This window comes from Terrapene carolina, unplaced genomic scaffold, assembly GCF_002925995.2.
Source record: "Terrapene carolina triunguis isolate 2854851 unplaced genomic scaffold, T_m_triunguis-2.0 Scaffold89, whole genome shotgun sequence".
Classification (NCBI taxonomy): domain Eukaryota; kingdom Metazoa; phylum Chordata; order Testudines; family Emydidae; genus Terrapene; species Terrapene triunguis.
Window position 1 is genome coordinate 21,330,630 of NW_020664440.1, and position 12,485 is coordinate 21,343,114.

The window sequence follows — 12,485 nt, forward strand, 5'->3', positions numbered from 1 at the left end:
TGCTTTAATAGACTTTGGATCAGGCCCTAAGAGAGGTGACAGCAGAGAGCCACAAAAGAGAACTCTGAAAGGAAGGTTTGGGGTTTCTTTGACTGACAAGAAAACTGAGGGGAGAAAATGGAAAAATTACTGAACCCCAAAGATCATTTGAGGTGGCCTTTGTCTTTGGAGAACACTGACTCACAAAGTGTTATTCCAGTTATTTGCCAGTGTAAATGCCCTGAAATCAGGCCCTTTGTATTTAATTTTTATATCTGTGACATGTCAGGAAAAAGGGAGGAAAACTGTGAGCCAAATGGCAGAGATAAAAATATAGTCGTTGAAAGTATATTTTCTCCCTTGGAGTTTTATCACATCTAAAACTAGTCAAGGCAGGCAAAAGACTTTAATTAGGGATCAACCCTGCATTAATTGCACTCGCAGAACTCCCACTGGGTTGCAGAGTTTGCAAGGCAAATACTGCAACCTTGTGCTAGCCTGTGACAACCTGAAAGTGATTCTAAATGGACTATAAACAGAAGTGAAACTGACCAGTTGATTCTCAAAATCCAGGCTGAGATCAATGTAAAAGGTAATGGTGACAAGTAAATTTTAAATTTCTTTCAATTTTAATAATCTGAGCTGTGACACCTATTTGTCACATAGGTAAGGTCAATAAAACATATGACTTTTAACCTGTCAGCGTAAGTCAAAATAGGCTCAAATGATGAGTGTCATTGTCAATACCAATAACTGATTTTTAGGCTAAGCAGAAACACAGGGCCTGATTTTCAGTTAACAGGTAGCTGGATGTCTACACATAATATCAGTAAGAGTTTTGATTGAGTGAGGCCTGGAGGACTTGGCCTTGTAATTTTAGTTCCAGTTGGGACGTAATATTTAATCTCTTGGATCTCTCTAAATAATACCATAAATATTTGGTAGCATGCATTACATCATTATAACATTACTGTAATGCAATATTTTTTCTATTAAATGCCAGTGACCAGTCAGAATATTAAAAATATGTATCAATTGTAGATGCAAAATGAAAACTATATTTCATTTGTTCAGGCATCAAAAACGAGAGTGAAAATGATATAGTCGTCATCTTGGAATCAAGCTCAGTTTGAAAGTGAAACTGTTATACATGCTCAAGTATGTATTAATGTTTTGTAACCTGTCTGTCATAACTATGAAGGGAAGGGTAACAGCTCTCTGTGTACAGAGACTCCAAATCCTTTTACCTGTAAAGGGTTAAGAAGCTCGGGTAACCTGGCTGACACCTGACCCCCAAGGACCAATAAGGAGACAAGATACTTTCAAATCTTGGGGGGGGAAAGGCTTTTGTGTGTGCTCTTTGTTTTAAGGGGTGGTTCGCTCTTGGGACTGAGAGGGACCAGACATCAATCCAGGTTCTCCCCATCTTTCTAAACAAGTCTCTCCTATTTCAAACTAGTAAGTAAAAGACAGGCAAGGCGTCTTAGATTTACTTTGTTTTCTCAACTTGTAAATGTACCTTTTTACCAGAGTGTGTATCTTTGTTTGCTGTACTTTGAACCTAAGACAGAGGGGGGTCCTCTGAGCTCTTTAAGTTTGATTACCCTGTAAAGTATTCTCCATACTGATTTTACAGAGATGATTTTTACCTTTTTCTTTAATTAAAAGCCTTCTTTTTTAAGAACCAGATTGATTTCTCCTTGTTTTAAGATCCAAGGGGGTTTGGATCTGTATTCACCAGGAGTTGGTGAAAGGAGGGTGGAAGGAAGGAGGGAGGATGGTTAACTTCTCCTTGTTTTAAGATCCAAGGGGGTTTGGATCTGTGTTCACCAGGGAATTGGTGAAAGGTTTCTCAAGGCTTCCCAGGGAGGGAATTCTTGTGATGGTGGCAGCGGACCAAAGCTAAGCTGGTAGATAAGCTTAGAAGTTTTTATGCAGGCCCCTACATTTGAACCCTAAAGTTCAAAGTGGGGATCCAGCCTTGACACTGTCCTCTAGAAATGCTTACTATTGTTAGGATTTAACAGCAAAATTCAATTGTCTGAGGATTTATTCTTATAAGAAAATTATATGCTTTCCTCCCCCCAGAAATATTTTATGATGAAGTTCATATCACTTTGAGAGCAATCGGACATGCAAATAGCTCTTCCAAAAATCAAGCAAGAGATCTTGAAGAGATTTAAAAATAGAAAATTTGGAGTTTTATCATGGATCACAAGACCGAAGGGAAAAGGAAGCAGCGACATAGCTTGACTTTACTGGATCAATTAAACAGTATGAAAGAATTAACACAAATGATTGATGTGGTCCTTGTAGCAGAAGGTGAGAAATTCCCCTGCCATAAACTGATATTGGCTGCGTTCAGTCCCTATTTCAAAGCCATGTTTACCTGTGGCTTGCTTGAATGCACCCAAAGAGAAGTGGTGCTCTATGACATCTCATCAGAGAGTGTGTCCATAATACTTAACTACATGTACAGTGCAGATTTGCACCTCACTAATTTCAATGTCCAAAGTGTTGCTGTTGCTGCATTTTTTATGCAGATGGAAGATGTTTTCAATGTGTGTCAGAAATACATGATGGACCATATGGATGCTTCCAACTGTGTGGGGATCTACTATTTTGCAAAGCACATTGGGGCAGAAGAATTGTCCGATCAAGCCAGGCAATATTTGTATCAGCACTTTGCTGAGGTGAGCTTGCATGAAGAAATATTAGAGATTGAAGCACAGCAATTGCTGAGTCTCATAAGATCAGATGATCTGAATGTATCCCGGGAGGAGAGCATTTTGGACTTGGTCCTCAGATGGGTGAACCATAGCAGAAAATCACGTGTCGAGCACCTGATTGAACTCCTGAAGCAAGTGAGACTGGAACTTGTAAGCCCTTCTTTCCTAGTGGAAGCTCGGAAAAGGAACACGGTGCTTCTGTCTAATTCAGAATGTCATGATATGATTGATGGAGCATTAGAAACTATAAAGAAATCCAACCACCCCTCTCTCAGTCTTCGCTATGGCATGGAGACCACCAGTCTTCTACTTTGCGTCGGCAATAATTCTCTGGGGATTCGATCAAGACATGGTAGCTATGCAGATGCCAGTTTTTGTTACGCTCCTGCAACACAAAAGACTTACTTCATTTCCTCCCCGAAGTATGGTGAGGGTTTAGGATGTGTGTGTACCGGTGTTGTCACTGAGAACAACGATATTATTGTGGCAGGGGAGGCCAGTGCTGCCAAAATGTCTAGACAAAAAACCAAGAACATTGAAATTTATAGGTGTGTATCCTCAAACGGGAGGAAAAAATTAATCATTGTTTTAAAGTTAAACTATAAATAATGTTCCTGGAGCAGGAAAAGGTCACCAGAGAAAGCATTCTTCACCCCATATGTTTGTATACGGATTTCAGTTACCCAAAGCAATTTGTTACAAAGGGCAATCTGTCTCTCTCCATGAAACACGGAGGCATTTCCTTCTATATTTAGGGCCAAATCCTGACCCTTTTACTCATGAGAAGGCCCATTGACTTAGATGGAATCCTTGTATAAGTAAAGTGAGCTGGATTTGGTCCTAAGTCTCTTTCTGTATACCTCATATTCCCCTAACCAAAAGGTCACCAGTTTGTTAGTATTTTCTTTCCTGGATCATTCCTCCAGGTCATTTATTTAATAGTGGTGCTGATATCTGAGATGTGGAAATTAATGAATGAGTTTGGTCATTCGTGAATCTACACCCAGCTTTAACTATACCATGCTGATCATGCATGGGAGCTAAAATGTAAATAATAATAATAATAATAGTAATTAATAATAATTAATAATTAATAATCTTGAAACCTTCACTCTGTTTTTACTCATTCCTCACTCAGATAAACCCACGTTAAGGACATGAGAGCTTTGCCGGAATCAAGACTGATAAAAAACTGAAGCCAACATCAGCAAACGTGGGGCCTAAATTGAGGCGCATAAATCCATAATTAGGCACTTAAATAAACGTGGCCTTCGTTTCAGAGGTGCTACTGCAGCTCTCACTGAGTGCAGTGGGAGTTATGAGTGCTCAGCTCATGCAAAATAAGGACACTTTAATTATGGTCAACATTTTCAAACTTAAGTGCCTAGAATTAGGTTCCTAAATCCCTACTAAAGCCCTGATAGTGCAAACACTTATGCATGTGAGTAACTTAATGCACATGACTAATCCCACTGAGTTCAAGGCTAGAAACTTTTCTTCTCTGTTGACAAGAGAAAGAACTTCTGTTGTCAGTGTAACATCATCTGAAACTGGAGAAGGGAGATGTAAATACAAAATTGATATGATATTATCAGAACCACAGTTTCTAACTTTGGATTTTCCTACAGGTACCACAATAGAGGAAACCGGTTTTGGCAGAGTTTGTGCACTGCTCAGTTTCGTGAACTCTATGCCTTGGGCACTGTTCATAATGACCTGTATGTCATAGGAGGGCAAATGAAACTGAAAAACCAATATCTGGTCACAAACTGTGTTGAGAAGTATTCCATGGAGCAAGATAGCTGGAGAAGTGTGGCGCCTCTTCCAGTGCAACTGGCCTGCCATGCTGTGGTAACAGTAAATAATAAACTCTATGTGATGGGAGGCTGGACACCACAGGTAAAGAAGTTTACTAATTATTTTATTATGTAAGAGCTAGCGAACCTGGCTTATGTGCTGCCTAACTTTGTGGCTCTTCTTACATAGTTAAAATACCTCAGTTATAAGCAAAAAATAAATTGCACCCATTCCTCTCACATCTTTAATGGGAAAATCAAGCAGGCCAAGGGGAAATAATGTCCATGTCATATGATCTTCAATTTATATGCTACCCGTAATAAAGCCAGTTGTTTCAAAGGGAATTTCTCAGTGAGAAAAAAATTAAAAATGCATCCTGTCTAAACACGATTTCACTCACGTTCCATTTTTACTAAGGGTATGTCTTCACTACCCGCCGAATCGGCGGGCAGCGATCGATCCAGTGGGGATCGATTTATCGCGTCTAGTCTAGAGGCGATAAATCGACCCCTGAGCACTCTGCCGTCGACTCCTGTACTCCAGCTCCGCGAGAGGTGCAGGCAGAGTCGATGGGGGAACGGCAACAGTCGACTCACCGCGGTGAAGACACCACGGTAAGTCGATCTAAGTACGTCGACTTCAGCTATGTTATTCACGTAGCTGAAGTTGCGTAACTTAGGTCGATCCTCCTCCCCCCTCCACATTGTAGACCAGGGCATAGGCCTGGGGTAAATCCTGAAGTCCTTACTCAGTTTTTAATCCAGCGAAATATTAATTAAAAATAAATCATGGTGATGATTATACTTGGCTCTTCCCTGGCACTTTTACATCCCACTAATTAATAATTATCCTCTTTAACTTTTCTATCAGCAGCAAATAGTTGTGTTTAAGAGATGCAACAAATCCTGCATCTTGGCAGGGTTTTAGACTAGATCAGTGGCTCTCAAACTTCATTGCACCGCAACCCCCTTCTGACAGCAAAGATTACTACGTGACCTCAGGAGGCAGGACTGAAGCCTCAGCCCACCTGAGCGCCGCTACCCCAAGTGGGGGGGCCAAAACTCAAGCCTCACCACCCCATGTGGGAAGGGGGGCAAAGTCAAAGCTCAGGGCTTCAGCCCCAGGCAGGCGGCCTGTAACCTGAGCCCCACCACCACCCAGGGCTGAAACCCTTGGCTCGGCTTTGGCCCCAAGTGGTGGGGCTCGGGCTACAGCCCCGGACCCCAGCAAATCTAATACCAGCCCTGGCAACCCCATTAAAACAGGGTCGTGACCCACTTTGGGGTCCTGACCCATAGTTTGAGAACCCATGGACTAGATCAGTGCTTCTCAAGCTATCTGATGTGGGGGACCAGCAATTTTTTTTTCCAATGTGCCAGGGACCGGTGCCATATTATTATCCTATTCGACGCTCTTATGAAGAAACTCGCCGGGGACCGGCAGCCGATGGCTCGCGGACCGGCACCGCTCCGCGGACCACCACTTTGAGAAGCACTGGACTAGATGACCCTTGCAGTCCCTTCTAACTCTATGGTTCTATGATTCTAAGACATGGACCCATACTGGAATCCAAAATCCAACCCCTATAAACTCTGGTAAATTTCAGGTCCAAATCCATATATAAGCTTCACAGCTCAGCTCCATTTCTTGGGGAAACTTTTCCGTTTTTAGGTGTTTGGGGTTTTTTTTTATAAAAAGTTAAAACTTTCAGTGGAAAAGCAGATGCTTTTCATCAAAAAATTAGTTTGGTCACAAATGCAGTTTTCCTCCAAAAAAATGTGTTAGACTTTATGTGGGACATTTATAATATATGTTGTTGTCTGTAGGATATTAAAAATGTGATCACATCTCGTTGGTTTGGGACCACTTTTTAGAAACAAATCTTTAAAAATTTAAGACTAAAACATGTTCAGAAAACACAATTTGCATCTGTTAAGATATTCTGAGTGTGGAAATCCCTAAGGAGGCAACAGAATGATAAGAGAGTAGGTCTGACACTGAAACTGAGCAAAGATACTTTCTCTTTTTTTAAATAATTAAAATACAAGAACATACGTAACATGGAAATAATATGGCTGTAAAAAGCTCAAGCTGGGTGGTTTGTAATATAACAAAGATAGATGTTAAGGTAGACACCCAGCTTTTGTCTAGCTTGATAGCGCTCTAAAACTAAGAAGAAAAATGCCTGAGAAGCTATTGTCCTGAATATTGAGCCGAGACTGGTAAAAATACAGGCACCTGGGAACTGATACCTGCCAACTAGCACTTTTTGTGACAATTCACGAGTACGTATCTATGCATACAGTTGTTTGGGATGAGCAGTTTAGCATTAACTGATAAGGCGTTACATAAGAATCTACCTGCACAGGTCAGAATGCATTAGCCACAGTGGTGAAAGACCCAACGACCCAGTGGTAGGTGTGTTGCTTCAGTATTAGTATTCCCCTCTCAGGCACTAAGGGTGTATATCAGGGGAGGGCAAACTACATCCCGCGGGAAACATACGGCCCTCCAGCCAATTTAGTCCAGCCCTCGAGCTCCCGCTGGGGAGCGGAGTCTGGGGCTTGCCCTGCTCCCGTGCTCCAGCTGGGGAGTGGGGTCGGGGGCCGCTCGGCGCGTGCATGCCACCACACCGCATGACTCCCACAAGCAGCAGCATATCCCCGCTCCGGCTCCTACGTTTAGGGGCAACCAGGGGGCTCCGCACACTGCCCCTGCCCCAAGCGCCATCCCCGCAGTTCCCACTGGCCGGGAGCTGTGGCCAATAGGAGCTGCAAGGGCGGTGCCTGTGGATGGGGCAGTGCGCAGAAGCACCTGGCCACGCCTCTGCGTAGGAGCCAGAGGGGGCGCATGCTGCTGTTTCCGGGAGCTGCTTGAGGTAAGCGCTGCCTGGAGCTTGCACCCCTGAGCCCCTCCTGCACCTGAAACCCCTGCCCCAGCCCTGATCCCCCTCCCGCCCTCCAAACCCCTCAATCCCAGCCTGGAGCCCCCTCCCGCACCCTGAACTCCTCATTTCTGGCCCCACCCCAGAGCCCACACCCCCAGCCAGAGCCCTCACCCCTGCAGCCCGTGCTCCAACCCCCTGCCCCAGCCCTGATCCCCCTCCCGCCCTCCAAACCCCTTGGTCCCAGCCTGGAGCACCCTCCTACACCCCAAATCCCTCATCCCCATCCCCACCCCAGAGCCCGCAACTCCAGCCGGAGCCCTTACCTCCTCCTCCTGCACCCCAACCCTATGCCCCAGCCCTGATTCCCCCTCCCGCACCCTGAACTCCTCATTTCTGGCCCCACCCCAAAGCCCACACCCCCAGCCAGAGCCCTCACCCCCTCTTGCACTCCAACCCCAATTTTGTGAGCATTCATGGCCCACCATACAATTTCCATACCCAGATGTAGCCCTCGGGCCAAAAAGTTTGCCCACCCCGGTGTGTATGTATTATATTGTCAAATGAGCAGTATGAAAGCATATTAAAGTTCCTCAGGTTAGGGGTTATCTTTATATTTGCGCAACCCTGAGCACTCACTCCATCAGCCTTGACAAACATTAATGATATAACATTGCTATAGTGCCATAAGTGTACATGTCAATTCACAGAACATAGTCAAAGACATATGCCCTCCCCACTGAGACCTTATAATTGAAATAAGACAAGACGAACTCAAGATAGGTCATATCACAACAGCTCAGGAGAGGGAAGGCCTGACTCACCACAGCATTACTCCAGTTCTGCACTGGTGTAACTGCACTGACGTCAGTGTAAACCTGGAGTAGTGCAGTGAGTGTCAATCAGGCCTGTGGAACTGGGAGTTGTTAATAATGAGAAGGAAAGAAGGATTTTATGAAGGGGTTCTGTCAGAGGGTAGCTGGCCTCTGAAGGGGTCAGGGGCTCAGCCAACCCTCTGAAGGCTCAACAAGGGGTACATGAGGCTGCCCAGGTTCACCTGGGACTAATTACCTCATTGAATAACGGGAGGCCATTAATTAGGTAGGGAAGCACCTCGACGTAATAAAAGGAAGCTAATCTCTGTGGGGATGGGCCAGAGAATAGAGGTTCCTGGGGAAGGGAACTGTCCCTACAAGGAGAAAGTTCTCAAGGGGAGCCTGGTGAGGGGATTCACTAGAAAAGGAAACCAATGAAGAATGTTCCTAGGTGGGAGAGGTTCCGAAGGGGAAGAGCTATGAATGCCAAGGCTCAGTGGTCCCTGTGGAAGGACTTCAACAGGTAGCAACAGAAGCCCCTGATCATAGGAATTATAGGCTGTTCTGAGGATGGGTGGTCATGGTTTGATGTCTGTGGGGATCTTGACCCAGAATGAGAGACCCTTCCCCAGCCAATGACAAAATGCCCTGGCTCCAGAAGATGATTCTGGGACAAGAGGGCCTTGCTGGTAAGGGACCTGGACATAAGTGGGGTTGATGGACTAAGGTTAATTCAGCCCCCTCCTCCTTCAGCTAGAGATGCTGAGGGGGAGGTCTGTTTGTATACTGTTCCACCTTTGGGTTACATAAACTAGACCCCTGCAGGGGCCCCATTCAATACACGTGTCTTGTTGCCCTTATTGAAAGCCCACTGGGGAAACTGAGGCAGGGATGTAATGGTGATGCTATACTGAGAGGATGCTCCAGGAGTGAGGGCCGCCATCACAGGTAGGTTTGGGAGGAGGCTGATGAGGGCAGTGAGATGGTTGCGGACTCTGGGAGCAGTGGAAGAAAAGTGTGAAGTTAAGTGTTCCGTGCACAAAGAGCAAAGCATGCACGTTCAGTGTAATTTACTTTCATTATCTAGGCTTTTATTCCTTGCCCATTGCCATGATGTCAGAGTGTCTTTATACTAAGGAAAACAACAAGCAAAAAAGAACAAATATAACAACCCCATGAGTAAGCAGAGGATGCGTGTGTGCGCTCTCTCTCATTGAAATACTTCAGAGCCCTCCCCCACAGCAGACTGCTTACATTTAAAGGCACTGTACTCTGAAAACATAATTATAGCTACTTACTTAGCACCAAAAGGGAGAGAAAATGGGGAGGAAGACTGGAATGAACAGGGGGAGCAGGAGTTGGTATGGGAGGAGTATAATGGGAACAAAGCTGTAGTTGGAAGCCAGGGGTTTAGTATTAAAACTATTAAATGGAAAGATTTAGCAATTGTTCAGTTTTAATTATTTGTTGATTAAATAAATATATGTTAATTCAGATCAAATATTGTATATAAAGAGGTTCTTAGAGCAGCCTTTAAAGTACCCCATCAAAACTCATGGTACAGCATGAGTAACCAAGTAAATAGAAATCCAGTCTTCAGGAGGAAAGAAATGTATTGAAAAAAGGTCTATTCTTAGAGCTTCACAGAGGCCTTGTAAAAGAGCTATGTTCTGTCAGAGCTGTGTCTATAGATGTTTTGTTATTACACAAATCCTCAGCTTTTTTGCTATAGAATATAAATGCACTGTTATTCATCTGCCTTCTACAATCTACTTCCAGCCACAAGTCATGGGTACTGGTAAATCGTAGTGAGTATGAATCACTTCACAGCTATAATTGATGTGTTTATGTTATTTATCTGCTCAGCTGTCTGCTGTGATTAATTGCACGCAGGCATGTCCAGAGGGCTCCAAATGTTGTATTATTATATGGCTGTCATATTTCATACAGATGGATCTCCCTGACGATGAGCTGGATCGATTAAGTAACAGAATGTTGCAGTATGACCCAGGCCAAGACAAATGGACAGAGTGCACACCAATGAAGTACTCAAAATACCGCTTCAGCACAGCTGTAGTCAACAGTGAGATTTATGTCTTGGGTAAGAGGAAACAGATTTTTAACAGATAGCACAACCACTTTTTATTTTTCCCAGCAATTTGCCTCCGTGAAATGAAAGATTGCACCTTTTGTTTTCAACAGGAGGGCAAAGTATATTGGACTAAATGGATTGAGGTTTTTTTTTATTTTTTTCATAATTTCTTGCATTCTTAAATTCAGTTAGGTGAAGTTGAAATGAAACTTTATTGCTCTGGCTTAATATAATTTCTTTAACACTTTACATCTGAGGATCTCAATATTAATGAATCAAGACTCACAACACAGCCCTCTTGGGTAGGGAGGTCTCATTACTACCATTTTACAGCTGAAGAAACTGAAGTACAGAAAGGTGAAGTAACTTGCCTGAGAGATCTGGCAGAGGAGAGACTAGACCCCAGCAATCCCAATCTCATGCCTTAACCTCAAGACCAGCCTTTTTTATTTTGGGGTCCAGTGCAACTTCCATTAAAGTCAATGGGAAGATTCCCTTCCCCTTTGCTACTATCAAACATCTTGGAAAATAAAGATAAACCAGAATGAAGAAAAGGTGATGGTTTAATGCAGAAAAAGAATGAAGGCGTTTCAGGCATAGGGAATAGCATAGGGGGGAAAAGTGGGAAAAATATGTAACTTGGAAGGAGAGTAGACAACAGAAAGGGGAGTGGGTGGAAATGAGAGCAGAATTATAGGCAAGGGCTTGACTGTGCAAGGCCTTGAAGATGAGGGTGAGAAGCTTGAATGTGACATGGAATACAAGAGACAGTCAGTAGAGGATTTCCAAGAGGGGAGTGATTTGAGGGGAGTATCCTTGGGTAGCAGAGGAGGAAAATGTCTTCCACTCTGCCCTTATCTTGGTTTAGAGAGACCCTTGTCTACAGTGGAACTGAGTGTCCCCATAGGCATAGCCAGGAATAACCGTCAAAAAGTGGAAAATGGTTATTGCCAAAGGTCACTGGCAGGTGAACTTCAGCATCTTGTCCGATCAAGATAGTGTAGCCTATGTAGGTTCAAAGGTGCTTTGAGATGATCAAATATAGATGAAGTCCGGTCCTCTGTGGTAGGTACAATAATGAAAGCTTGAGGCTCTATTCATGTATTTCAGGAACAAGTGTCCTGAGATCAAGACCAAGAATTCTGTGATGATACAAAAAAGGCAGGGAGAGAGAAATGAAGCAGTCTTCGGATGCATTTGATTAAATAGATTGGCAGTCTTCTATACAGTGAATGTGATACTGTAACACAGAGAAGCTTTCTGAAGAGCTGTGGTTAGTAAAGAAAAACTACATCCAACGTTCTCAGTCTAAAATGTCACATGGCAAGAAATATGTACTGCAATGAATAAAAGAATGAAATATATAATTTTGCTGAAAGTGCTATTTTAGTCTGAAAAGTGGCTGAAAGAATGGCATTGTGGAGGGCCGTGTTTATGGTCTCTTCCTGCCCTTAACTGGAGATTTGCTTTGTTCACAAGTGAAAAGCTGTATTCTGCCATTTACAACTGTCAGTGCCACAAGCTGAGTCAGGGTTCCAAATGGCAAGTTGGGTTCTCTCTTGCTTGCCAGTCAACACCAATAGCAAAGATTCTGTATGTGGAACTTTGCTAACAATTCTGTTGATGATGTGTGAGCCAGGCAAGAAGCCTGCTCCCTCTCCCATCACTGTGTCAATTCTTCAGATCTAACAGGAGCAAAAGGAGGTTAAACCATTGGGGCTGACCTTGCATACCTTTATATGCATAGTCCTTCCATTATAGCAGCTCCACTGAAATCAAGGGAATTACTCATGTGAGTAAGGATTAGCAGGATTGGGCCCTGTCATAGGCTTGCTGGTCCTTCAAGAGGATTTGGACTTAGCCTCACCTGTGACAGATCATCTACCCTCCTCCACCCAGCTGACCATGATCAGCTGGGGATCAGGTGGCTCAATTCACTTATCAGATCCAGATGGTGAAGAGTTGGGTGGGAGAGTTTATTTGTGGAAGAGAGCTACAGGAAGGAGATTATCTCCTGTGATAGGCCCTGAAGGGAAGAGGTGGTAGGGAGGAAGGAGTCTCCTGGGGCAGGCCTAGGAAAAAACAACTCCCAAGCAAATGGGCTGGAGGTAGGTTGGGATTAAGGATCCAGTCTGGGGAGAATCAGACTGGGGGAGGGAATCCAGGGAAGAAGCCCTGAGGGTCAGCAG

General features: G+C 43.9%; 1 protein-coding gene across 1 annotated transcript in view; it reads left to right on the plus strand.

Annotated features, from left to right (window-relative positions):
- The first annotated feature begins 2,186 nt into the window (after window positions 1-2,186).
- KBTBD12 (kelch repeat and BTB domain containing 12) overlaps window positions 2,187-12,485 on the plus strand; it is a 43,441-nt gene continuing 33,142 nt past the window's right edge. Inside the window, exons 1-3 of the mRNA XM_024220392.2 lie at window positions 2,187-3,256; window positions 4,337-4,607; window positions 10,155-10,305. Of these exons, the coding sequence (XP_024076160.2) occupies window positions 2,187-3,256; window positions 4,337-4,607; window positions 10,155-10,305 (1,492 nt within the window). The remainder of the gene's footprint in view (window positions 3,257-4,336; window positions 4,608-10,154; window positions 10,306-12,485) is intronic.